The sequence below is a fragment of the Polyodon spathula genome, chromosome 21 (genome assembly GCF_017654505.1).
Source record: "Polyodon spathula isolate WHYD16114869_AA chromosome 21, ASM1765450v1, whole genome shotgun sequence".
Taxonomy (NCBI): Eukaryota; Metazoa; Chordata; class Actinopteri; order Acipenseriformes; family Polyodontidae; genus Polyodon; species Polyodon spathula.
In genome coordinates this window covers 10,187,206-10,214,463 of record NC_054554.1, presented here as the reverse complement: position 1 = coordinate 10,214,463, position 27,258 = coordinate 10,187,206, and the positions used below count along the sequence as shown (strand labels likewise).

Sequence of the window (27,258 nt, the reverse complement as noted above, 5' to 3'; positions counted from 1 at the left end):
CATTCGGCCCATCTTGCTCGTTTGGTTGTTAGTAGCTTATTGATCCCAAAATCTCATCAAGCAGCTTCTTGAAGGATCCCAGGGTGTCAGCTTCAACAACATTACTGGGGAGTTGATTCCAGACCCTCACAATTCTCTGTGTAAAAAAGTGCCTCCTATTTTCTGTTCTGAATGCCCCTTTTTCTAAACTCCATTTGTGACCCCTGGTCCTTGTTTCTTTTTTCAGGCTGAAAAAGTCCCTTGCGTCGACACTGTCAATACCTTTTAGAATTTTGAATGCTTGAATTAGGTCGCCACGTAGTCTTCTTTGTTCAAGACTGAACAGATTCAATTCTTTTAGCCTGTCTGCATATGACATGCCTTTTAAGCCCGGAATAATTCTGGTCGCTCTTCTTTGCACTCTTTCTAGAGCAGCAATATCTTTTTTATAGCAAGGTGACCAGAACTGCACACAATATTCAAGATGAGGTCTTACTAGTGCATTGTACAGTTTTAACATTACTTCCCTTGATTTAAATTCAACACTTTTCAAAATGTATCCGAGCATCTTGTTAGCCTTTTTTATAGCTTCCCCACATTGCCTAGATGAAGACATTTCTGAGTCAACAAAAACTCCTAGGTCTTTTTCATAGATTCCTTCTCCAATTTCAATATCTCCCATATGATATTTATAATGTACATTTTTATTTCCTGCGTGCAGTACCTTACACTTTTCTCTATTAAATGTCATTTGCCATGTGTCTGCCCAGTTCTGAATCTTGTCTAGATCATTTTGAATGACCTTTGCTGCTGCAACAGTGTTTGCCACTCCTCCTACTTTTGTGTCGTCTGCAAATTTAACAAGTTTGCTTACTATACCAGAATCTAAATCATTAATGTAGATTAGGAATAGCAGAGGACCTAATACTGATCCCTGTGGTACACCGCTGGTTACCACACTCCATTCTGAGGTTTTTCCTCTAATCAGTACTTTCTGTTTTCTACATGTTAACCACTCCCTAATCCATGTACATGCGTTTCCTTGAATCCCAACTGCGTTCAGTTTGAGAATTAATCTTTTGTGCGGGACTTTGTCAAAAGCTTTCTGGAAATCTAAATAAACCATGTCATATGCTTTGCAATTATCCATTATCGATGTTGCACCCTCAAAAAAAATCAAGCAAGTTAGTTAGACACGATCTCCCTTTCCTAAAACCATGTTGACTGTCTCCCAGTACCCTGTTACCATATAGGTAATTTTCCATTTTGGATCTTATTATAGTTTCCATAAGTTTGCATATAATAGAAGTCAGGCTTACTGGTCTGTAGTTACCTGGTTCAGTTTTGTTTTCCCTTTTTGTGGATCGGTATTATGTTTGCAATTTTCCAGTCTGTCGGTACCACCCCTGTGTCAAGAGACTGTTGCATGATCTTGGTTAGCGGTTTGTAAATAACTTCTTTCATTTCTTTGAGTACTACTGGGAGGATCTCATCCGGCCCAGGGGATTTGTTTATTTTAAGAGCTCCTAGTCCCTTTAACACTTCTGCCTCAGTTATGCTAAAGTTATTTAAAACTGGATAGGAACTGGATGACATGTGGGGCATGTTGTCAGTATCTTCCTTTGTAAAAACTTGTGAAAAGTAATCATTTAACATATTTGCTATTTTTTTTTCTTCCTCTACGATTTTGCCATTTGTATCTCTTAAACATTTAATCTCCTCTTTGAATGTTCTCTTGCTGTTGTAATATTGGAAAAACATTTTGGAATTGGTTTTAGCTCCCTTAGCAACGTTCATTTCTATTTCTCTCTTGGCCTTTCTAACTTCCTTTTTGACTTGCGTTTGCAGTTCTGTGTACTCTTTCTGCGTACTTTCTTTTTGGTCCTTTTTTAATGCTCTGTAAAGTGCCTTTTTTCGCTGAATATTTTTTTTAATTGATCTATTAAACCATTTTGGCAATTTAGTTTTACATTTAGATTTGTCTACTTTAGGGATGTAATTGTTTTGCGCCTCTAGTACTACATTTTTGAAGAACAACCATCCTTCTTCTGTGGGTGTTTTCTCTATTTTACTCCAATCTACTTCTGTTAGTCTCTGTTTCATGCCTTCATAGTTTGCTTTTCTAAAATTGTAAACCTTAACTTTAGTCTTTATTTTTGGGGATTTAAAAAACACTTCAAATGAGACCATGTTGTGGTCTGAGTTTGCCAGTGGTTCTCTGACCTCTGTTTTAGTTATTCTATCTTCGTTATTTGAAAAGACTAAATCAAGGCATGCCTTCCCTCTAGTGGGTGCCTTCACAAATTGTGTTAGGAAGCAGTCATTTGTCATTTCCACCATTTCTATTTCATCCTTCTTGCCTTTGGACCCCGGTCATTGCTGCTTGCAGCTATTATTATTATTATTATTATTATTATTATTATTATTATTATTATTATAAAGAGGAGATAACCAGGTTGAAGAGTGAGCAAAATAGGAAATAAACCCCCACCCTCATTCATTCTACGTTTAATTTGTTGTATCAATCACATTTGTCAGTTGCGTAAACGCGTTCTACACTGTAAAACCAAACTTATTAAGCATCAATCTTATGGGAAAGATTGCAAACACATTTTGGTGTCACCAAAAATAAACACTGCAATGTGTGCAAGGTGTTTACACTGTAGGACATTGCAGGTGCACGCATGCATTGTTCCAGCACATTTCTGTTTCTTTCACTGGTAGCTTAGGGAGACTGCAAAAGCTTCGACCAGAATCTAATTCATTCAGCGTGGTTTAGGCTCAAGAGTTGTAAAGGAGGTTATTTTTTCTATGTGACGTTCAGCGTTATAAAATGTAGGTTCATTTTAAATATACGTTGTGCGTTCTTTTGTTGGGCTGTAATAAACTTTGCATAGATGCTATCTCAACTTCCGGATATTTTATACATTGTTTCTTGTCCAACTTCCTCATACATTTCGAATTGAGGAACTGGCCATTTAGGTCTTAGTGTCACCTTTTTCATTGACTTATTTATTTCTGGTCATGAAATAGTGCAGAAACGCGTTCTTTGTCCTGTGGGATACTGTCTTTGTCTACAAAGCAAGGTAAGTTTGAAACTTTTAATGTAAATACGTGTGGGTTATTCTAATAATAGTAACTGAATGAAATGCGGTGTTAATTTTCTATATAGATGTATTATCGTCGTAGTGACTGGTTTGCAGGTTATTAACGTTATGTACTTGTGAATAAAAAAAAATAAAAAAAAACGTGTACATCTGTCTGTTCTTTAGAGCAATTAACAGTTTTATTTTCTTTGTTTTACTGATTTGCATAGGGCTATACAATAGTAAAGTGTTTTGTTTGGTTTTTAATGTGCCATTAAATTTATAAACCGTTTTAGCACTGAACATATAGCATTCAGTGTAGCATACACATTTCACTGGACAAATTGGGCTGGCTGATGTGAGGAATGGACGAGGTACTAATAATGTATTTAAATAACAGTACTAGAAGAAAATGACCTGTGTTTTTTTGTTACAGAAACTTAGTACAGTGGTACACCGTGCATGCCGTTTTGACATAAAAACAGGCCACACCCATAACAATTAAGTACACAGATAACATGACACGATCATTTTCTGATTCAGTTTGTTAGCAAGTATGCAGTACATGCCCAGTGAATATAAATGAAAAGTTAATGTTGGTGTTAAAATCACCATAACATACCAAAATAAGCTAGGTACAGTAGCCTAGCAAATTATAATGTTTCAAGTTTGGTACTTTGGTGCTGTATTTTTATGATACCTACACTGTCACATAACTTTTCTGTACACTTATCTAGATAACTGCTTATCCAATTATGATAAAACCTGGTTACAACATTCTTGAAGTTCCCAACAGTATCAGAGTTGGGGGATATTCTTCAATTTGTTTCACAAAATAATACTTCCTTTTTCTCATGTTACTTAATATTTGCTGTTTCTACTTCCAGTTTAAAGCATTGCAGTGTTCTGAGCTGGCAAATCAATAATTAATGCAGAGTTGCAGAGCTGTTTTTTAGGCTTGGAGGAAGCACATTGCTTCTTTTTCCCAGTTACTCAAGTCAGCTAGTTGATGCAGGAAGTCATGACACAGTGCAGTGTTTTCATGCTGCAGCTGAATATGTTATTTGCACACTTGGCTAAATCTGCTAAATTTACATGGAGGTGTAGGCCTAAATCCCCAGCCCAGAATATTCTAGAATCATCCAGATAAATGTTGTCATGCCCCAATGAACCATAAAATACATACGTGACATGTTTAGAATTTTTAGGGCTATTCCTATCTCTAGTCTACTAATATGTGTAGTGCAGTCCTGTGCATCAACAGGTGTAATAACACTATGTAACACAATTTTTGTTCCTGGGCAGTAAGTGTTATTTCCTAATTGCTTATGCCTCAAAAGTATAGAAAATGGCTATTATTCCGCACAAACTTTGCTTTTGTGACCAGGACAGTGATATTTCAAAATATCACAATTTCCAATGGGAAAACGGGCAAATGTGTGTCTTTTCGTTCACATAAAGTCAGAAAAAAACAACATATGAATCCAAATTAACATGTATTTATACTAAAGTAATACAAAAATGACTACAAAAGATTTAGAAGTGAGTAGTTTTTCGAGATTTACGATTATACTGTATTTACACACATTTGCCCGTTTTCCCATTGGAAATAGTGATATTTTGAAATATCACTGTCCTGGTCACAAAAGCAAAGTTTGTGGGGAATAATAGCCATGTTCCATACTTTTGAGGCATAAGCAATTAGGAAATAACACTTACTACCCAGGAACAAAAAAAAAAAAAAAATTGTTACACGGTGTAATGCTTAATTAATGCTTTCTTTAGAAGCCACATAAGTTGTGGCTGAGCAAGGAACAAAGGAAACAAATGTTACTGCATAGATAGCTACATGAGGCTACAATTAGGGCAACAGGGTGATTAATTGATTAATGCATATTTATTTCAGGCGCATAAAAATAAAAGCCATAGTGATTACTTGTCTATTTTAATTATTTTTTAGTTGAGGAGATGTACATGCTATAGTCATCAGTACCTTATAGTAATTAATATAGACTATAGGGGGTACATATTCATTGCAAGGGAACTGTATTGTAGGTGCCCCATCCAGCCATACCTTATCTACTGTAATACCTGTAAAAATTGTTTACTAGAATGCATGTTTATTTCAAGACTGTATTTGAGACTTTTATAACAAATGCAATTGCACAACTGGGAAGCTTTATTGAATTATTCTGTAAGCTGCAATCAATTTAACCTCTGGCCATATTAATGATTTTTTTTTTGTTGTTGTTATTTTAACGGCGGTAGATTTTAACACCACTGCCTTAACATGTAGAAACCTGATATTTTATGGCTCTCTGTGTTTAGTGCTGTTGACAAGGTCAGTAAATTATCCACAGGGACTCGCACGACAATGATTACTATGGGGTTAAAAGGCAACAATCCATCACTGTTATGATGATTTAAAATAGTTGTCGCTATAAAAGTTTCCCACAGTAAATCTGAACACTAATCTTGCAGTTTTCCCATGCTTGTTCCATGGCTATACTATGCATTTACTATACTGTTGTTTGCCTTAGTTTACCATACCACTGTAGGCTTTTAAATGCTATGCTTTCCTTTGTTATTTCACTTTTATTTCACTTTGCTATGCTTTTATTATGGTAAACTTATACAAGGGTGGTGCATACTGTAGCTGTGTCCATTACCGACTGTTAAATAAAAAATATCCGTTTAACTTCCACAGTCCATATCAACAATACACATGCACTTTTTCAGATCTATTATTCTTTTAAATTTCTTCTTAAATTATGTCCCAAGGGATGTTTTGCTTCTGTTCACGAAACACATTTCCAGATTGATATTTAACTTGTTAATAATAATAGCTAGTCATTCATTTGTAGGCATGCAGGTTTAGTTGATCATTTTGTCCTCTTTTTTATAGGTTAGCACGATGGCTTACTCAACAAGCAGTGCGCAGCTCTCCGATCTATCCAAACTGACAGAGCATGAGAAGAACCACATCAAGAGGGACCTGGAAATGGGGATTGTGATGACTGTCTACAGGCAGAAAATAGAAAGACTGACCGTCCAGATAATCATGGAGACCAGACAGGTTGCTTGGACCAGGACAGCAGACAGATACGAAGGAGTCTGTAAGAGAACTTATTTTTTTGTGTGTGTATGTTTTTCATTCCCCTAAAAGCCTGCTGTTTAGGTTTTTTGTTGTCAGCACAGTTATTATCACCCCTCTGGGAGGTGGATGTACTGTAAGTATTCCATATATCTGGAAAATTGCTTATCCAAGTGTCATGAAACTTTGTATTACTATTAATTATTGGAAATGGCAGATTGAGACATAGGGAGGTGACTGTTCGTCCGGCCATCTGCACAGTATGTCACACTTTCATTTTTATATACTGTGCATCTAGAGAACCTCTTACAAATTATCATGGGACTTGCAATTAACATTATTTAGCATACAGCTGTAGTCAAAAGTTTGCATACCCAAATGGAAATTTATAATTTCTAGAAATTTCTCAGACAAATAATTATCGGAAAAATATTTTGTAGCAAAAGTTTTGCTTTTGTGGATGAGGAAAAGAAGTTACAAAAAATAGATGTTAACAGTTATTTATTTAAGCACTTTTTTTGCAAAACTCTAAATGCTAATTCAAAAGTATTTCGTACCCTGACAAGGAAAATTATTAGCTAGCTGAGACACCTTTAGCAATATAACCGCTTTTAAATGATTAGGATATTTGTCAATGAGCTTTTGGCATGATTCTTTAGTGATTTCTGACCATTCTTCATTGCAAAATGGTTCCAGTTCATTCAGCCTTCTTCAACTCATACCAAAGATTCTCAATCGGATTTAGATTGGAACTTTGACCGGGCCATTCCAGAACCTTGATTTCATTCTTCTTTAACCATTCTGAAGTAGATTTTGATGTGTGCTTTTGATTGTTGTTGTTGTGCTGGAACATCCAGTTGGGCTTTAAACCATTTTGTAGCGGAGGGTTTCAGATGATTGGCCAATATCTTTTGGTGTGCTATAGAATCCATTGTATCATGTATTGGAACTACATTTCCTTTGCCATTAGAGGGAAACAGACCCATAGAAGGATATTACCACCTCCATGCTTGATAGTAGGTATGGTGTTATTTTCTTTGTATGCCTTGCCAGACTTTCTCCAAAAGTAATGACTATCAGCGTGAGCTCGATTTATGTTTTATCGATCCACAAAACCTTTGACCACAACTCATATCCATCATTCAAATGCCGTTTTGTAAACTTTAAGCGATTGCCCTTGTGACGTTTTCCTAAGAGTGTCTTTTTCCTTGACCTGCGACCATTGAGACCTTCACCATGCAGTACTCGACCTTTGGTTGAAATGGAAACACCGGTCCCACTTGCAGCCAGTTCACTTTGAATATCTTTGGCAGTCAATCTCGGATTGTTATTAACCTTCCTCACAATTCTTCTACTTGTTCTCGGTGAAAGGACCTTCTTTCTTCCAGACCGAAAGAGCATTTTGACAGAGTTTTGTACTTCCTTATTATAGATACAATAGTTGAAATTGGGATAATCAGATGCTTGGAAATCTTCTTGTATCCTTCTCCAGCTTTATGTCAATAAATAATGTGCCCCTGCTTGAGTCTGCTTAGGGACAGATGCGTTCACAGTAGAGCAAGAGAAGATGGCGCTTTGCCTACTCTGGAGTAGGTCACCGTTGTGACGGCTCAAACTAGGACAGCTCGGTTTAAATTACAAAACAAACCCATACTAAGAGCTAAGCTGTCTCAAAGTCTTCTTTGAAGTAGGATAATTCTAGTTCAGTACCACTACTTCATATTAATTCACATGACATTTCATTTATCGTGTTACCTCTCTTCTGTGTTTTCGTAAGTTTGTAAGTAAACCCTGAGCGTTGGTGTGCAGGGCTCAGATTTGCGAGCAGTGGGTCTCTGCGATCATTTTTTAATATGTATTCGCTATCTGCGACTCTGGGAGTGGGCAGGTTAGGTACGAAATAAAACCTGGTTTCGTTGATAGTTTTTTTTCCTCCCTGATTTTATTGAAGCACTAGTTTTTTGTTGTTAATGAATACAAACGTTTACCTTAATATTCCAAGCGTGGTTTGGTAGCCAGTTGTTCATAAGCAAGTCAATATATAGGTGCTAAGAAAAATATTCTTAATTTACATGGAACTAGTACCTTGTGCACTATAACTACATGTTATAGGATAAAAGTATCGGAATTGTGTTTATTAGTATTACGTCATAAATGTATTGGTAAACATAATATAATTGATAATATCTGGTACAGCCACAGTGTTCTTGCTAATTGTGCTTTGTTCAGTTACTTCAGTGTGTTCATAAAGTTTATTCAAAGTCTGCTGTGATGAGCTACTGATATCAAGTTGTTTTATTTTTTACAACTTGTCATTAAAACCACAGAGTAGTTGCTATTGCTGCTGATTGCAAACATTATTTTCAATAGATTTTTTTTTTACTTTCTTTGCTATACTAAATTTAAATAGATTGAATACACATACCACATTGACAGATAGTGTTCATAGGGTGTGTACAACAAACAAAGATTTCTTTTAATACACCAGAAAAAGGTAAATTACACAAGTGAATGTATGCTGTACTGTAATTACGTTTGTTTCAGGCAGATTGGTTTGGAACAGTAATTAAACAGTTTGAATACTGTATATTCGGCCTGGATTTACAGTGGATTAAGGCAGGCTTGTTGACCAATCAGGTTATAGGAAATCTCATATCCATATTCTATACATAAAATGCTAAACTGAAAACCAAAGTGTTTTGAGTGCTGTTTTGAAGTGACTATTAAATAATTATTAAATACATGTTGCTTAATAAAACCCACTTGGGTGTAGATTTAATCAATGGGGGAAAACTGAAGTCACTGAAATATTTTAACTCAGAGTATTTACTTGGCCACTAAACTTTTATTTGGCGACCAATTTTTAAAATCTAGGAGCCAGATGCCCCTAAGGATTTTGGCCAACTTTGAGCCCTGGTGTGGCATTTCAGTTACACTTCTGTGTCTCTCCTCACCTATCAGCTGATTACCCACAACCCCCTATCACAATAAGCTAAGAATGTCCTAAGAAAGTGACATCAAAACTGAAGTTTTCTAGATAACTGTAACAAGCCTGGCATGCAGGCATACAGCCTCTGTGTAGACCTGCCTCAATAACATACATATCACACTTTACAGTGCAATATTGTGATCCAGACTTACTACTGTAAGTACTTTCTTTTGCATAGACAATTGAAGTCTGAGGGTATATGAAGGCTGTCTGTCTGACAGGCCCAAGTCCAGCGAAAACATGCAAGTTTATAAAACATCGCCAGGTTGTAAAGAACAACAACTGAAAACTTTACAGTTTGATAAGTGTGACCTCTTCGTTGCTGAGCCAGTGCTTGCCAGCTGTCCTACCCTTGAAGAAACCTACAGTATTGTCATGCTGCATGCAAATAAATACCAACATTTTTAGCCACAGTGCTAAAAGTAGAAGTACCACTCATCTTGAATGTGTATGCTGGCTGTAGGGCTGATTTATGAAAATAGCAAGGCAGAGAATGAGAAGCCTTGGGAAGTTAGGAAACTACACAGACTGCACAAGGCCCATGTCGATAACTCTTTTGTTAGACTGTTCGTAAGTTATATGTAAACTGGTCACTGGCTGTCGCAAATCTAATGTACAAAACTGAGAAAGAAGGACCTTGAAAGTGCTTAAGAGACATTCAACTAGTTTTGTGAAGTCAACAGGAGTTCATAACAAATAAAAAAAATCCACCTGGGGAAGGAACTACATGTCACACTTTCTATGGTTCCAAACCTACCTGTTCAGAAGAAGCAATGCTACTTATTGCAAAATATTTTACTCTAATTAAACATATGTATATGCAACAAAAAAGAAAATATAATGGGCAAATCCAGCAAGTAATATTTACTCAATACTCTTATATTAGTATGGAGTAGACATGGTTGCATTTATAACTTTCCCGAAGTGTGAATACAGTGGCTCTCAAAAGTATTCACCCCCCTTGGACTTTTCCACATTTTACTGTGTTACAACATGGAATCAAAATGGATTTAATTAGGGGTTTTTGCCACTGATCAACACAAAAAAAGTCCATAATGTCAAAGTGAAAAATAAAATCTACACATTTTTCTAAATTAATTACAAATACAAAACAGAAAATAATTGATTGCATAAGTATTCACCCCCTTAAGTCAATATTTGGTAGAGGCACCTTTAGCAGCAATTACAGCCATGAGTGTGTTTGGATAAGTCTCTACCAGCTTTGCACATCTGGACACTGCAATTTTTGCCCATTCTTCTTTGCAAAATTTCTCAAGCTCCGTCAAGTTGGATGGGGACCTTTGGTGAACAGCATTTTCAACTCTTTCCATATATTCTCAATTGGATTGAGGTCCGGGCTTTGACTGGGCCACTCCAGGACATTGACCTTTTTGTTTTTAAGCCACTGCAGTGTGGCTTTTGCTGTATGTTTGGGGTCATTGTCCTGCTGGAAGATGAATCTTCTACCAAGTCCCAGGTCTCTTGTAGACTTCAGCAGGTTTTTCTCCAGGATTTCTCTGTACTTTGCTGCATCCATTTTGCCCTCTATCTTCACAAGCTTTCCAGGCCCTGATGCAGAGAAGCATCCCCATAGCATGATGCTCTCACCACCATGCTTCACGGTAGGGATGGTGTTCTCAGGATGATGTGCGGTGTTGGGCTTGCGCCAATCATAACATTTGATTTTTCAATTTGACATTATGGACCTTTTTGTGTTGATCAGTGGCAAATTGATTCCATGTTTTAACACAATAAAATGTGGAAAAGTCCAAGGGGGGTGAATACTTTTGAGAAACACTGTATATGCAAAGTGAACATGCTGGAGGAAATGCTTTCGGACTGCTGCTTCGGAAGGCCGAGATGGGAAAGGAAGCCTGTGTGGCCACCGAGAACCACAACCTCATTGTAAAAATGTATGCTATTTAATTTCATGCATTAAAGTACCTATAGCTAACAAAGTACTTCCATAAACCAACGGAATGTGCAGTTTTCATTAAAAAACATATCTGGTGCTTTGTTGGTTTTAGATTAAAGAATGTTCTCAGTTTCTACATCTTATTCTTAGGAGGTCTGTTGCACTTGCATTTCCTGTGCCATTTCACCTGAGCAGTGTCTTCTGGATTAAAGCATGTTACTCACTTAAAGCATGTCAATTAGGGAAAACAGCTGTTTGGTTAGTGACAGTATAGAAGCCATTAGAGTGGGAGAGGAGACAATTTCACCCTCCAAGCGAAATGACCAAGCAAGTGGAACATTGAAAGCTGAAACTAAAAGCAGTGCCATCATGTTTTAAAAGACAAAATAAATATTAAATAAATAAACTATTATGTGAGACCTACATAATGAATGAGACTTATGGAACTATTTTGTAAACTATAATCACTTGAGATTTTTTTTTACTGTAACTGTGATACATCACAGGCGACTATACGTCAAATGTACAAAAAACAGAAAGGCAAATAAAATAAAATAAAAAACACAGGGGGAAAAACAAATCTACAAAATGAAAGGGTGGCGTGCTTTGGCAATGTGCTGCTTCTACTTGAAGAAAGGTCCTGCTGACACACTCAGACAGACACTGTCTGTTCTGTTCTGTTCTGAACTTGGGTGAGATTTAAAATCCCTAAACTACAGTAATGCTCTGGGTAATAATTAAAACAGGTTTCTTGTCCAGGGAGCGTGGACGGTCCTGGCCTTGGCTCGTAGCCTGGAGGTGTGTCTGCTGACCCCTTTTATCTTGAGACGATCCGCCATGATACGCCTCCCAGCTGGTCAAGGAACCACTGCTGCCCATTCCTAAACTGGGATTCCCTGTAAACTCGACTTGCGGCGGGTCTTGGGCAGAACAACTGACAAATTATTTACAGTAATTTACAAAAAAAAAAAAAAATACTTGCTTTTTGACCCTTTTTTGTTTTGTGTCTTTGAGATCTGGACCAGGTGTGTTAAAAATCGCTAACTGTTCTCCTAGTCTTGTGTTTGTTCAGGTACAAAGTGTTGAGGTTTTCACTCACAAAAAATTCAGGGGGTGAACAACTTTATGACAAATACACCTAAACACTTGATCATCACGTCACAACGGCACCACACCATGTACATCGAAAGTTCGTTCTTGTTTTAAATGTTAATAATGTGCTGTTTTGTGTTTGTTTTGTTGCAAACAAAGTGACCATATAGTGTACGGATGTCACAAAGTGAACAAGCTGGTTCGTTAGTTTGTCATAACAACTGCCACATCACATCACCTTTTGTACCTTCAGCCACGCCCCCTTGGTTAGCAGGTGCAATAGTTTTTCCTCCAATCCACTATTGCCACATTGCTTTCCGTCTGGGGCGATGACTTGGTGTACTGTGGCTCCGCCCACTTTCTGGATGGCCAACTTCCGACTGACCCTGAATGAACTGCCAGACAATCCAGTCTGGGGCACACTGTTTCCTTTACACAGCGGCCTCACAGGTCAGGATGGAGAGTTATAAACAAGAGTCATTCTTTCTCTGTCACACAGGTTATCAAAAAGCATGATGTATTTTAGTTTTGGCTGATACGTTTATGGTACTGTATATGTGTAACGTCTCAGGTAAGTTGTATTTGTTTATTAGTTATAGCTACAGTTAAAAACAAACACCTCAGTAAGCTAGAGTTATAAATGTTTAACCAAAGTGAAAAACCCTGTAAGAATTTCTTCTATTATTATGGATTTATAGTAACATCTAATTGTTGCCATAGTAATGATTCCCGCGGACTAGAATACAAGAAAAAAGTGTTTAAAACACCACTTTTCAAGGCAAAATCTGTGGTTTTGTTATCTGAGTTTCAGGTATTATCTATTTGTTCTTTAGCAATGTCATTAAACTTGTGAGGGGAGATTATATGTTTTAGTAAACCGTCCCAACTTTGAAATAGTGTCCTCTCATTTGTACACAGATGTATCTTATCTGGAATTGTCCAGTAAGAATGTACCATTTCGTTGCCACATATTTTTAACATTTTGACCATTCAAAGATACACTTTTTAAAAACATTTTATACACAGTTGTGGAATTGTGTTCTGTTGGTTAAGAATCAAAAACTGCTTCATACAGTATTCTAACCTTAATGCACTGTTAAATACATGTGTATACAAGCATTTGTTTTACTTTCTATACTAGCATCCTGTATCGTCTGGACAGTCCTAATTTCCCATCGAAGTCAGCATGGAAACAAAACCCTAAAATCTTTCCTGGGAATTCGGTGAAGCTTGTGCGCTTGCCGTTGTTTCTCCTTCATTAAACTCCAGGGAAACAGCAACTCAGTTGTACCTATTTAAGGAACCTGTCCCTATGTTAATGACAAACATCGATCACATCCAGTCACATTGGAGAAATACATTGTTTTACTTCTGTTGGTTCAATATTATTTAACATGAAGTGCAGACTGCAGTATATGAAACTATGTGAATTACAAGCACAGCACGGGATAAGAAACGTGATGAGAAAGCCATCTGAATGGAAAGTAATTCTTTGGAAATAATAACATTTTTAAAAAAGCTGAGGTAGATGTTTTCTGCAAAATGTACAGGTCACAGCAATTCAATCGTGCTGTGTGTCCCGCCAAGAATGAAAATACTTTCATGCTACTGTGACAAAGTGCATGGTACTGTCATCGAAGGAAGCTATATAGGGCCGCGTATAAGGTGCAGACTGTATCCTATGTAAAAAATTGTGGAAGGAAAATGTAGTCCTGATGGTCTAAGGTGAACTATTTCCCAGAATACCTGGACTAGAAGGGGGCAGTCTGCAGTTACCCAGGGTTGAGTAATTGGTTTCACCTGTATTAAAAGGTTGATATTTAAGCAGGGCTAAAAACCCTGTTCAAGTCTCTCATTGGGTTCTAGACAAAAGCTAAGGTGTTGAAAAGACCGCCTGGAACTGTATATAAGGCAACCATTATATTTAACGAATCCATATAATGTTTTGTTTTGAAAAAGCAGGTAAGCAGCTTAGCTGCCTGGTCATTAGTCAGTGAAACGTCACAGTTTAGTTAGTAACGCCAAGACGGAACTAGGCTTTTGTTTGGTTTTGTTTGCTGTTTTGTTAAACTTTTGTGAATAAAGATACAGACACCAGCCTGTTTAAACAACAATACTATGATTGTCATCTTCTTTTTACACTAGAGGACAGGGCTAAAAGTCCTGAATGAGACTGACACTCTATGTCAAACAGTGCTGTCACACTACTTTAGAACCAAGTACTTTGATGCAATTAGTTTATTTGAGACATTCTTTAAATATGTTCGTAATTAAAATCCACTATGTGCATGAGCATGAGTTTATTCTGTCTGATTAGTGAGAATAAATTTGCACAGCAGGCTGAGTCTTTTTTTCCGTTCGGGCCATATTTACATATTCATAGGGCGCACAGTGCTTCTTTTGTACCAGGGGGAGCCAAGGTTTTCAGAACAACTGCCGTGAAGTCTCTGTACAGTGTGAGTCGTCAGTGTCACAGGAAAGCAAGATGCAAATTGTTCAAAGTCAGATAGGGGCAGGGATATCTGCTGCTCTTTAGATCATGTGAATAGATCCACTGTCTGATACACAAGGTTTAGAAACAGATCAGGCACCTACATTTTGTGGTCAGTAATGTAGAATTTTTTATGCAGCAATGCCTGCAGATATAACATACACCACAGGAGATGTGTTGGGCGACCTTGGCCTTCGATCCAATACGGCATCCATCTTAGAAGGTCTTGATGATGATTAAACTTGAAATATATTGTGATGTATGTATTTGTAAGTCCACTGCTGCTTTTTAGCTACTGTAATAACTTCTCATAGACCATTGTAGATTGCATATCTTCCATGCTGTTGAAACTCTGTAATTTAACTATATCCTTCACTGACCTGTGACTTAAGAGGCTGCCATATTGTTGTCTTGAGACCTTTTGGTTTCTGATTGAAACTGTACTGTATTCAAGTTCATCATCTGTGTCATGCAAGAAAAACTGCATGCTGCCATAGTAAAACTACTCAAGGCTGTGGCTTTCTTATGCAAGTTTCAGGTATGATCTGTTTGGGGTTTAGCAACGTCACCCATGACTTTAAAAAGCTGCAGACCTGATACAGGCAGCCCTTATGCTCTTCTAATTGTCATGAAACTTGGTGTTCACATTATTTACATATTGAGAGTATCAGATTCTGGGCATTTCAGGGGTGTCTGTCTGTCCGTTCATCCATCTGCCTGTATGTGACTGTGGCAGGAAATGGCGTTGCGATGACTCAGACCAGAAGAAAGCACACACAGGTCAGGGAGCTGCAGCTTATTAAATAACCAAAAATAAATAAAATATTTAGACAAAAATAACACTGTGCTCACAGAGCAAAATAAATATTCAAACAACAACAAATCACGAACACAAAATAAATTACACACACAGGTCAGGCTGGGCAGATTGCTGTCACTGATCCTGTATTATATTTTATATTTCTCTCCTCGCTCGCTCTCGTTCCTCCTCTGAACACCCCACCCTCAGTGCAGAGAGCTGCAGGCATTTATGTAGGTGACCATCTCCCGATTAGCAACAAATTAATCACTTAATTAATTCGGTAGATGGCCACCTTCTGCACGAGGTTTGAAGCCCAAGTCTGAAGCCCAAGTCAGTTAAAAGTCTGAAATGTGTATAACACGTTAGAACACTGGCCTAAGTGTAAACGTGTCTTTGTTAGATGTTCTCTGAGTTAACTAGCATGTTACCTACTTAACCTTTAGTCACCAATTATTGTTAACAGGTGAAGGTCCATGATTACTATAAATATAGGTAGCATAGGCACACGTTTGTCATTCCTGAATATAAGGGAGCAGAAAATGGCAAAATACGCTCAGTTAAGGAAAGAAAAAAGACAGTCTGTAATTACTTTTAAGAAATGAAGGTCAACCTTTAAGACAAATCACAAGAACTTTGCAAGTGTCTGTAACTGCTGTGGCCAAGGCCATCAAACAATTTGAAGAAACTGGCACTGATGAGGATCGAACAAGGTCAGGCAGGCCAAGGGTGACCTTAGAATCAGAGAACAAGTTCATTCGAGTCACAAGTCTACGAAACCAGCGATTAACTGCTCCTGAAATACAAGCTCAGCTAAATGCTACTAGAAGTACAGATGTTTCAACATCAACTGTTCAGAGGAGATTGCATGAAGCTGGCCTAACTGGAAGAATTGCTACAAAGAAACCATTGTTAAGAGTGCAGAATAAGAGCAAGAGACTTGCCTGGGCCAAAAAACACGTTTGAGGAGTGGAAGTCGGTCTTATGGACTGATGAGTCAAAATTTGAAATATTTGGGTCCAACCGCCGAGTATTTGTAAGACGCAGAGAGGGTGAGCGCATGAGTTCTGCATGTGTGGTTCCCACTGTCAAGCATGGAGGAGGCAGTATCATGGTCTGGGGTTGCTTTGCTGTTGACAGAGTTGGTGATCTTTTCCAAGGCCATGGCAAGCTCAATCAGCATGGCTATCGTAGCATACTTCAGAGGCATGCCATTCCATCAGGATTATGGCTGGTTGGGCAGTCCTTCATTCTTCAGCAAGATATTGACCCAAAACACACCTCAAAGTTGTGCAAGAACTATCTTGCAAAGAAGGAAAGTGAAGGACAACTCAATCTAATGACATGACCTTCCCAGTCTCCAGACCTCAATCCCGTAGAACCTGCATGGGACGAACTGTCAAAGCAAAGCTACCCACAAGTGCCCTACATATCTGGGAATTGTTGCAGAAGAGCTGGGAAGACATGTCGGGTGATTTCCTGCTGAAACCTGTTAACCGAATGCCTTGTGTTTGTGAGGCTGTTATTAAGGCAAAGGATGGCTATTTTGAGGAATCCAAGATTTAGAGACAATTTTCAATTTTCTTGAGTATTGGTTTGATTCCTTATGTTTTGTTTTGTATATTGTAACATGCGTTTTAATTTTCAAGTATTTACAGAAACGTATACGACGTAAAACATTGTCAATTATGAAAAAAACCTAGTTTATAGCAAGTGTACTCAAACTTTTGACTGGTACTGTATGTCAATGTCATCAACATTTTCATCATACTAATAGCTCTGATTTTCTCTTGTCGCATGCCTCTATCTATAACTTGAGCAAGCACTTCCCTATACAGAATTTTCATAGCAATGCTGTGCTGCCATCTTATTTGTTTGCCAGACAAACTTTTGAATACATTCGACCCTCACTTTGCCTATACACCCTCCTTGGATTCACCTCCTATTTGTCTTATCCCACTCTATATTTTGCAAGCTGTGTCATTCCCTTAGGCTTTCTTAAATTTTAAACAAGGGTTTTAGATGTTTTTGTTTTACTTTTTTCAATAGACTTCGAATTCAGCCATGCTATTGGCCTTGTACAACCTCATCATAATCTCGGGTTTACATCTACATCCAAGCATTCTGTTTGCCTTTTTGATTGCTTTTCTGTCTGTTTGCTGACAGCGACGAGTCTATTATTAGTCTATTTTTTTTTTCTTGGTGGGCCTGATCTTTATCCCCCCATTTGGTATTTGGAGGTTACATTTTTGTAGCACTTTACATTTGTTGACATTGAATTTCATTTGCCACCTTTGACCAGTTCTGTATGCGGTCTAAATCTCTTTTTCCATTTCCTGTGACTGTGTCAGCCACTTCCCCAAGCTTTCTGCCATCTGCAAAGGAGGACTAGTGTTAAGGTGTGGATGAATTGATGCTAGTTTGAAAATAAATGTATTCAGTTATATGCTACCAAGTTTTAATTTATTTCTACGCAGCAGGCATATACTTTTTCACCAGTAGGACATTGTATCTTCAGTGCCTTTTGAGTTTTTCTAAGCATTTGTATGGATTTTGACTTGCAGGTGATTATAGTAACTTGTATTCAGGTCTTTCACATTGCTAATAGTTGTTTTAGTGGAATTCAAAGGCTGCAAGAGGGTCAAATAGAAAGGTCAAATTAATACTGTAATTGTATAAATTATGAATCTGAATCCATTATGTTATATTAGACTTTTCTTTCCAAAGTCATGGTAATGAACAGATCTACATACTTTTAAATGTTTCCAATGAAAATACATAGTGGCAGAGTGTTTTATTGAGACCAAAGGAGTGCTTTACACTTCAGGCAGTGATGACTAAAGCAGGGTGATATACAAAGTGATAGCTGTCATACCTTTACTCAGAATATGCATCTTGTCAGAGTCTTTTTTTTTTTTTTATTTCAGTGGATTTAAGTGAGATCAGAGAAGTCAGACCAGGAAGAAATTGCAAGGATTTTGAACGTTTTAAAGAGAAACAAAACGTGGAAGAGGAAAAGTGCTTCACCATATTGTATGGATCCCAGTTTGTGCTGAACACCTTGAGTCTGGCCGGTAAGTATGTCCCCTTTCAGTTACTCCATAGCCCCTTGCCAATTTTATAGTTTCAAACGTTTGCATTTTATCAGTCTTTTTCCACAAATCCAGTTAATTTCTGCAGCTTGAGCAGATATCAACCTCCCCTAGAGCATTGTCCTTTAAGAGCTGCTGATCAGCCTATTGTGTTTACAAGGTTTCTGTTACTGTACCTTTTACTGTTAGAAGTCTTTAAAAAGATGTTAGCAAAAGTAATCTTATTTGTAAACCACTTCTTATAAAGTCAGTTATCATTGAAACAAACTAGAGTAACACAGATTCCCTTAAAAGGCCACTCCAATGGGGTTTAGTTCTAAAAGACAGACTGAAGTAAAAAAAAAAATAAATAAATAAAAAAAATCCTGTTTTGTATAAGTGCCAATCTCAAGTTTATACTGTCTCTTTATTTCAAAAGCATGGTAAACTAAAGCCAAATTAATTTATTAACTTGGAAAATTGGAGCTTGATTAGGACACTTGGTTTAAAAACTTTACAATGCCTATAGAACTCCAGAGAAGTCCAATGTACATTATTGTTATAACATGTTAAACTAAGAATTGTAATTGGGTAAAGAGTACTGTACCGAGGATCTTCATTTTAAATATCAGAGTGAAAGATGTCATTTCCTCTGTCCTTCCAGTTCGGTAGTGATACGTTACTAACTTAGTATATAGTGCACATGTTTTTTTTTCATTCAAGTATTTTTCTTTAATATCTAAATAAACAAGTTACTGCTAGAATAGTTTAATATGAAGCTGTCATTTATAAAAAGCAGTCCTCAGATAAGTTGATAACTCGCAAAACATCCACCCTCACCCTCAGTGCTGTGTGAACACGCGCTTCCCCTCCCCTCGATGAACAAGGTGCTAAACAAAATGTGTCTGTAGCTGAAAAGTTTGCAGTGTTTAAATTCAGTTCCTGTGCAACGTTGTTACAAACAAATGTAAAGTGTTACAAGCCTGTCACAAACCTGTCGAAAAGTTGTTCAGTCCTGTGGGCGCTGTGGCGATAATCAAATTGGACATTTACAGATAGAGAAAATGGTGATAAAATGTGTGATTCGTCACGCTTAATGAAATCAATTAATACATGGGAAAAAACACATTAAAAACATGTTTTAATTGTTAAGGCTCTAGTACAAAAAAATAAATAAAAAGGTGTGCAATGATTATTATCCTAGTATGTTCCCTCAGCCCCAGTTTATCGTTCCTAGAAAATGTATGCTTTTTAGGGTAGCACTTATCTCATGAGATAGCTAGCTCATTGAAACCATTTGAAAATATATGTTGAATGGACAATTGTCTATTCATGGATACCAGTATTTTTAATCGGCAAGGTGGCTGAGTAGGATCAAACAGATAACAAATGCTCAACTCTTGGCAATCAATCAAAACCTTTTTTTCAAGGTTTTCCTCAATAGGCAATTTTTTTATTTTTTTTTGCAACAATTTCCTAATTTTGTTTGCTCTTTTCAGCTGATTCTTTTGAAGATACAAAAAAGTGGTTATGCGGTTTAGAAATACTGAAACAGGAGGCGTTGAAGGCACCTACACCTGCGATTATAGAAAGGTATGCTTTTTAATTTGAGTTTGAGATTTTATTAAACAGTGAAGCTCTTCCATGTTCAAACATATATGTCTTTATTTCATACTCGCTCTATCTGCTGCTAATGAGTTGACACAGTGGTTGGGTACTAGCATCATGGATTTGTTTCCTAACAAAAATAAATGAAATACTGCACATTTAAGAGGTTTCACTAGTCTGTAAGGATGCTCTCTCTTTCCTTCAGCTGTTGTAAACAACAATTAAACTTTGTTATGCTGAATTATACAAATATACATTACAACCAGTTTAATACTACTAGTACTACTACTACTAGTGCTGTAACTTGTTGCGGTGTGTTAGCAGACCAGGAGGCATCAGTTCTGTTTTAGGTGGACCTGTAACTAATTCAGTCTCCATGGATATCTAAAATGTTAAAGTGTGATGTTAAGCTGTAAAGCAGCCATGCAGTTACACACAATTATGTGGGTATGTGTTCTCCTGGTGGTATTGCATGTCATGACTATCTCACATCGCAGGTGAACTCAATTCCAAGTTCAAGAATATTTGAATATTTGCAAACCTTGCAGTTTGCAGAAGGTTAAAGTAACTGAAACAACCCCCTGATGAGTGAGACTGCCACCTGTAGGGAATTCATTTCAATATGGCACCGCTTGCAATGATCATTATGTTTGCCATTTATGGCAACATTACTACTATGAATCATTTATACTTGACAGGATGTATGGTGACATTTGCATTTTTCTTTTTTAACAGCTGGTTGAGAAAGCAGATGTATTCAGTAGACCAATCCAAAAAAAGCAGGTAACAAACATTTTGCTGTGACTCACTACGTTACTAGTGCATGAACCCAGGCATATTGTACATGGTAGGCATTTGAATTGATGAAGTAGGCAGAAAACTCCAGGGCATGCTTATTTTCAAGCTGCAGGATAATTCTTTTTAAGCAAAAGTTCAAACTTATATTGCTCTTTTGTTCAGGTCCACTATGCTGTCGTTCTTGGAAAATGTCATTAGTTATGAATTGTGTAACTCGTTCAGTGCTGCAGACCTGTATATAGGTCTGTAGCAGGGGAGGAGCCCTGCACATGAAGAGTGGGTTTGTGTATATATTGTAAATAAGTGTGTAATTGTTGTAATTAATTTAATGAAGTACCTGATGCTCCTGGGATAGCCTGCCTGCTATGTGTGATTGCCAGCTGTGGATAATCAGCAGGTAGGTGCGTTCCAGCATGGCATCAGTTATATAGAGGTCCTGTTTTCACCTCGGGGCTGCTGCAAAGCCACGGACAACGGGCTGAAGGTCGTCCATGCTACCCAGAAATGGAGACCTGGCTTCGTAATCCTGATCGCAGTGAGAGTGACCCGGGATCAGAAGCGAAACTGCCGATGGCCTTCTTAGTAGTCAGAGTCGGGGTTTGGTTGTAATTGAACAGAGAAGATTAGTTCAAGGATTGTAAATCCCACTAATGTATAGTTAGCGAGGTGTATAAGGCGGAACCTCCATGCTTTAGGGAGTAGCGCATGCCGTTTTTACGGCACTTTTATTTTGGTAGTTTTTTGTGCTGTGTTTTATTTTGCATTTTTGTACAGCTTGCTGTATTAGTCCTCTGTGCGTTACCATCGTTGGTAACGTCACACGACAACCTTTATTTACTTTATTTCTGTTTGTTTGTTAATAAGTTCGGCGCACCTGCGGGGCGTGTCAACTTCAACCCCTGTCTTGATCTCCTGCCTGTCGCTCAGCAGGAAATGCACACACCCACAAGCAAGACCCTGTTACAAGGTCTAAGAAAGATAACTACACTCAGGACAGTCTTGTATAGAAAAGATAACTCCACTCATGGCAGCAGGCCAGTAAACTAATCTATCATACTAATATGTATATCTGTGCCCTTTTTAATTTGCATTTTTTGTGGAAGACACTGACTAATTAACCAGTTATTCTAGGGAAGTTGCTTTGTACAGTTACCTAATGCTGAAAGGGTTATTAAACAATTAGAGAGCTATTGGAAGGTTACTTTAACGTGGACATTGATTTAAAGTCAAATTCACAGAGCTGGGTTGTTATTAGGCATGGGCCTAGTCTTGTATCGGAATGCAGGACAATCCTTTTACTGTTGTGAAAATGTGTTGGTACTGTGTTCTCTAAAGTCAGCCTCCAATTGGTAATCTACAGTACCATGTCTTTTCTGTTGAGTTGCTTTGTTTGTAATATTTGTCGTTTTGTCTCGCAGCATCACCATGAAGGAGACCAAAGCCCTGCTGCCTCTATTGAACTTTAAAGTGCTGAATGCAAGGTTTCTTAAGGACAGGTTTGCGGTAATTATCCTCTCTTTGCATTTCTTATTAAAGTACATGGTGTTAACAAACTAATTACAGAAAATCGTTTACTATATATACAGTATTGCCATAATTCCCTAAGTTTAGGATTTATCTATCTCAAAAACAAACACATTAGGGTAAAGGTGAATCTGCTTTTTAATGGTAATTTATTTGAAGTTGTGTTAGAGAAGCATATTTGTTGAACAGATACTTCAGTGCTTGCATCAAGGAATTCAATTGAAAAGCAGTGATTGGCACTCATATGCAAGACAATGCGTCTAGCTTCTGGGAGTTCTTTTAAAGAAAATAAATGGCAAACATTCAAATGTTTCTTTATATCTGTAGAAGTATATGTTTTTACTTCTTTTTGGTGACATCTGGATATCTTTGCTCTGAAACTGTGAATTATGCCTTTTTTAATGGGCTTTTCAGAAGCTAATCAAAAAAAAAAAAAAACTGAAACCACATTTTAAAATGTCTTCTTCCATATATATATATTTTTTAAAGGAAATAGGAGCACGCAAAGATGTACTCAACTTTGAGCAGTTTTACAAGTTTTACAACAATGTGATGTTTGAAAATCAGAAAGAAGTAAGTTGTTTCTGTGTTCCAATAATATAAACCTTTGCTTTTACTATTTTATGTAACCCCTCAAAAACATAAGCACCCTCAAAAGGGACACTTTAATATTAACAAGTATGTCATTGACTGAATGATCAAGTCCAAACGCTTTGAGATATTGGATTGATATTCAGCACACAACTGCATTCTATGATTCTCTTGGTTCTATTATTGGTGTTGTCTATTAATGTAACAATTTTAATCTCTAGTCACCCTTATAACGGTTTACCACTGAACATTAATACTGTAATATTGTAGTTTTCATATAATTTTCCTATGGATATTCTGTGCATTTACCATGGTTTGCAATGTTTGTTTTTTGCTTTACCATGCCTCTCTATGCTTCACAGTGCTTACCTATGCTTTCACAATGCTTTATTTCACTTTACAATGATTGAGATCAAATGCTTTGAGATATTGTCTTTACATTCGGGACACATCTTTTCCTATGGTCTCTTGATCAAGTTCCTTAACAGTTATTGTCCAATAAAAACTTCCTAACTGTTAAACATTGCTTTCAGATTCTGGAAGAGTTTAAGAAGGAGTCATGTGCCTTCATTATGGGGTATGGCCGCCTTTTTACAAATTAACAATTTCTTGTATGAAATCTCTTCATCAGAAATTCTGCAAATCATGAAAATGCTTCAGTCAGTTGCAATTAAAAAATTGTCCTCCTATTCTCTTAAATCAATCAGACCAAACCTTTATTTATCCAAATGAGTCAATTGAGAACACATGCTCATTTGCAATGATGACCTGGCAAGAGGCACACAACACCACAACAAATACTTCACAATAAATATGAAGTAAAAACCACATACTCAGTCATAAAACATTAAAACTCAGCAGCAACTTAGCGGGTATTAAGCAGCTTTCTGCTTTGACATTGGGTCTTAAAGTGCACAGTTGTACTTATGATTCTTTCAGTAAAGACATATTACAGGTATGAACCTGAAACAGTGTTGTTTTTTAACCTCTGGACATAACAATTATATTTTACACTTGTCCATATTGCTTTCAGTTTACAAACCATTTGATCTGATGTAACATAACCGTACTACAGGGGATGTTTTGTTTTTGTTTTGTTCTTAAGTTAAGCTATTACTTGCCATTATAAAGGATGTTTGCAGGCTTCCGAGTGGCGTATCTGGTAAAGGCACTCCACCCGGAGTGCAGGATGCGCCCTATAGCTTGGAGATCACTGATTCAAATCCAAGCTATGCCTTTGCCTTACCGTGGACGGGAGTTTGAGGGGGCAATACACAATTGGCCAAGCGCTGCTTGGGCAGTATAGGGGTTAGGTCGGCTGGGTAGTACTTGGCTCACTGCACACTACGGCCTTCAGAATTGCATGGTCCTTCCGAGGCTGTAAGTTCTGACTATGGCTGCACAGCGGGCTTGCAGAGCCAACAAAGTGGCCGGCTGACAGTACTCGTTCTGGAGGACGCAAGTGCTCATCTTCATCTCTCCCAAGTTATTTCAGCTCAGGAGTTGCAACAGTGAACCAGGTTGAATGAAAATTGGACATTCTCAAAATTGGGAGAAAAATTGGAAAATTAATAAAAACAATTGTTAAAAAAAATCAATCAATAAATAAATAAATGAAGGATGTTTGCGCTTACAGTAGATATAGGTCATAATTTACTTTTACCTGTTACTGCTAGCTCTCATTTATGGCTGTGGTGGGGATGAAAGTCACTAATGGGCTTGTTTTATTGCCTTCTGCAGAAATACAGACAAACCTGACTCTTCAACTGTCCTACTTTATGACTTCCAGAGATTTCTCATCTATCAACAGAAGGTAAAAGCAGATGGCCTAGCGCTTATTGAAAGCCCTTTCTGTATACCAACTTGTAAAAGGGTGTGGGAGTCAAGAGAGAGCGAGAGAGCGAGCGCGAGCAAGCAGACGCCCAGGTTTTATTTGTTTGACAGAAAACAGTTACAACGTGCAGGGGCAATACTGTGCACCACCACCGAGCTACCAACGATGGTATCGATCAGGGTGCTGTTGGTCTTTCAATAGGGCTATGGGTTGCACTGCAGTTTTACAAAAAAATTGAAAAAAATGCAAAACAGAAGACAAAAAAAGTGCCCTACAGTAATTCCACCTTGTACTACTGCCCCAACACAAGGAGGTCCTGCACCAGGAACACTACTCTAACTAAAATGCAGTTTACAAATTTCTTTCATTCCTTTATACTTCACCTGTCATCTGTTTGGGTCTGCCGCCTGTCATACCTTAGCAGCAGAACAAAGGAGCTGGCTTTCAGCTCCTGTTTTATACATGTGACCATGGCATAACGGACAATCAATAAATCAGCTAGTGCCGGCCTCATTCCTCACCTGTTCAAACTAAATGCTGATGCACTACAATGCCTTTACAACATATGTTATTTATAGTCAGCATCCTCTCCTCTCACATGTTTATGGTTTTGCTCATCATACCTGCATTTTTTCCTAAGGAATCATGGGCCAGTGATCTGAACATGGTCAGGGAGCTGATGACAACTTTTATTGATGATCTCATGAGGAAGACAAACGACCCTGAATTCAATGCCGGCGAGGTATGTGCTTTGTGGAAGGGTAACGGTCAGACACAAATACATTAGAATCTGTTTAAGTGCTTTTGCTCACTTTATTGATTCTAAATGCTAAAATAAACCAATCAAAATACTGATGCCAGTCTTCAGGGACAGGAAGAATGTTGAAGTATTTAAGGGAGCAAGTAGGAGCTGTTAGTCTCTTGTGTACGTATCCTTGTGCCCAATGCAGAAACCAATAGTTGTCCAGAGACGACAACTCGTAGCGAATCAATCCTTGCCCCTGTAGTCGCTCATTTGAATGCTGTTTTTTTTTTATATACGATTTTAACGAAGCTGCTCACTCCAGCGTGTTCGTGCAGTGCTCGATCAGCTGCAAGCTGAACTACACGCTTTGTTTCATCATTCTTAAAGTAGTGATTCTCTCAGGCAGAAAAAAAAGATAAATTAAACAACCTTTTTCTTTTTCAGATAATAAGCAAAGGCCCTTTCTTAAGCTGATGTGATGGCGTTTAATATCATTTCCCATTCTCATATATTTTTTAATTAAAAAAAATGACTATATTGGTTCTTCAAAAACATACGGTATCCACCGCAACAAAAAATACCCTTACACAGAAAGGAAAATTAATTTATTAAAACCGGTAACAGTGGTGTTTCAATTACACAAGTAAGTAATTACCCATGACAGGGTGTGCGGTAAGACATGTCTTGCATACGCCTGGGTGCGTTTTGAGGCATGAGGCCATAGGCCTGTATTGATACAATGACAAATTCAGGTTTTGGATATCGACAGGTATGTAATTCAGTTCTGTTTCTATAAGTTAAATTTGTTTTCGTTCTGTGTTTCAGTTCTTGAATTACCTGTTCTCAAAAGAAAACTCCATCTGGGATGAGAAGTATTCAGAAATTAGTTTTCAGGACATGAATAACCCCTTGTCTCATTACTGGATCAACTCCTCTCACAACACGTGAGGCACTTCTATTATTTGTGGTTTCCATTGTCAGTTGCTGTAAATGTGATCCTCACTTTAATTTACAGGATTGATTCTGGTTCATATGTACATGTACTTTATTGAATTCTGTGACGAGGTTTGTAAAGAACAGAAGTGCACATAGTTCATTGGGATATCACAAAAATCAGCTTAAACATTGCTTCTGAGGGTCCCTATTTGTGAAAGCAACAATTTGTACTTTTTGTTTTTTGACGAAACAACACTTTTAACTGAGAAGCTGCTTTTTGAGTTAATATAATTACAAGCTGTATTCCCCCTAGCCTGTTTTAAATGTCATTTCTGTACAGAGAGTGGATTTAAAGCGCCACTAAAGAACATGTATAACAAGAAATGTAACAATGTTGACACATAGTGTGTGTGTGTCAAGAATTTCTCACCTCAAAACGTAGCATGAAATATCTAGCAGCACTTAGTTCATTTCCACATTGGCTGGTTAATTTCAGATACAATGAGAATTTATTGACTAAAATGCCGTCTTGTATGACTGGTTTAACTGATCATGATAAGCACTAATCGTACCTTACCCTAACATTGTCCAGATGTAAATCAGGTTCTGTGAAACAGTAATCTGAGCTCTTGTTGCAATGCAAATTGTACACAGTAGTAAATTAGTCTGTATTTTCCTGTCACAGTCATAAATCAACTCCTCTGTA

General features: G+C 37.5%; 1 protein-coding gene across 2 annotated transcripts in view; it reads left to right on the top strand.

The window, feature by feature from the left end:
- Nucleotides 1-2,950: 2,950 nt before the first annotated feature.
- Nucleotides 2,951-27,258, top strand: part of LOC121295981 (1-phosphatidylinositol 4,5-bisphosphate phosphodiesterase gamma-2-like) — a 47,423-nt gene continuing 23,115 nt past the window's right edge. For both annotated transcript variants that reach the window (XM_041221091.1, XM_041221092.1), the window contains exons 1-11: nucleotides 2,951-3,065; nucleotides 5,971-6,181; nucleotides 18,373-18,519; nucleotides 20,016-20,109; nucleotides 20,860-20,907; nucleotides 22,341-22,425; nucleotides 22,936-23,019; nucleotides 23,571-23,614; nucleotides 24,778-24,850; nucleotides 25,512-25,613; nucleotides 26,442-26,560. In XM_041221091.1, coding sequence (XP_041077025.1) covers nucleotides 5,980-6,181; nucleotides 18,373-18,519; nucleotides 20,016-20,109; nucleotides 20,860-20,907; nucleotides 22,341-22,425; nucleotides 22,936-23,019; nucleotides 23,571-23,614; nucleotides 24,778-24,850; nucleotides 25,512-25,613; nucleotides 26,442-26,560 — 998 coding nt within the window. In that variant the 5' untranslated portion in view covers nucleotides 2,951-3,065; nucleotides 5,971-5,979. The remainder of the gene's footprint in view (nucleotides 3,066-5,970; nucleotides 6,182-18,372; nucleotides 18,520-20,015; nucleotides 20,110-20,859; nucleotides 20,908-22,340; nucleotides 22,426-22,935; nucleotides 23,020-23,570; nucleotides 23,615-24,777; nucleotides 24,851-25,511; nucleotides 25,614-26,441; nucleotides 26,561-27,258) is intronic.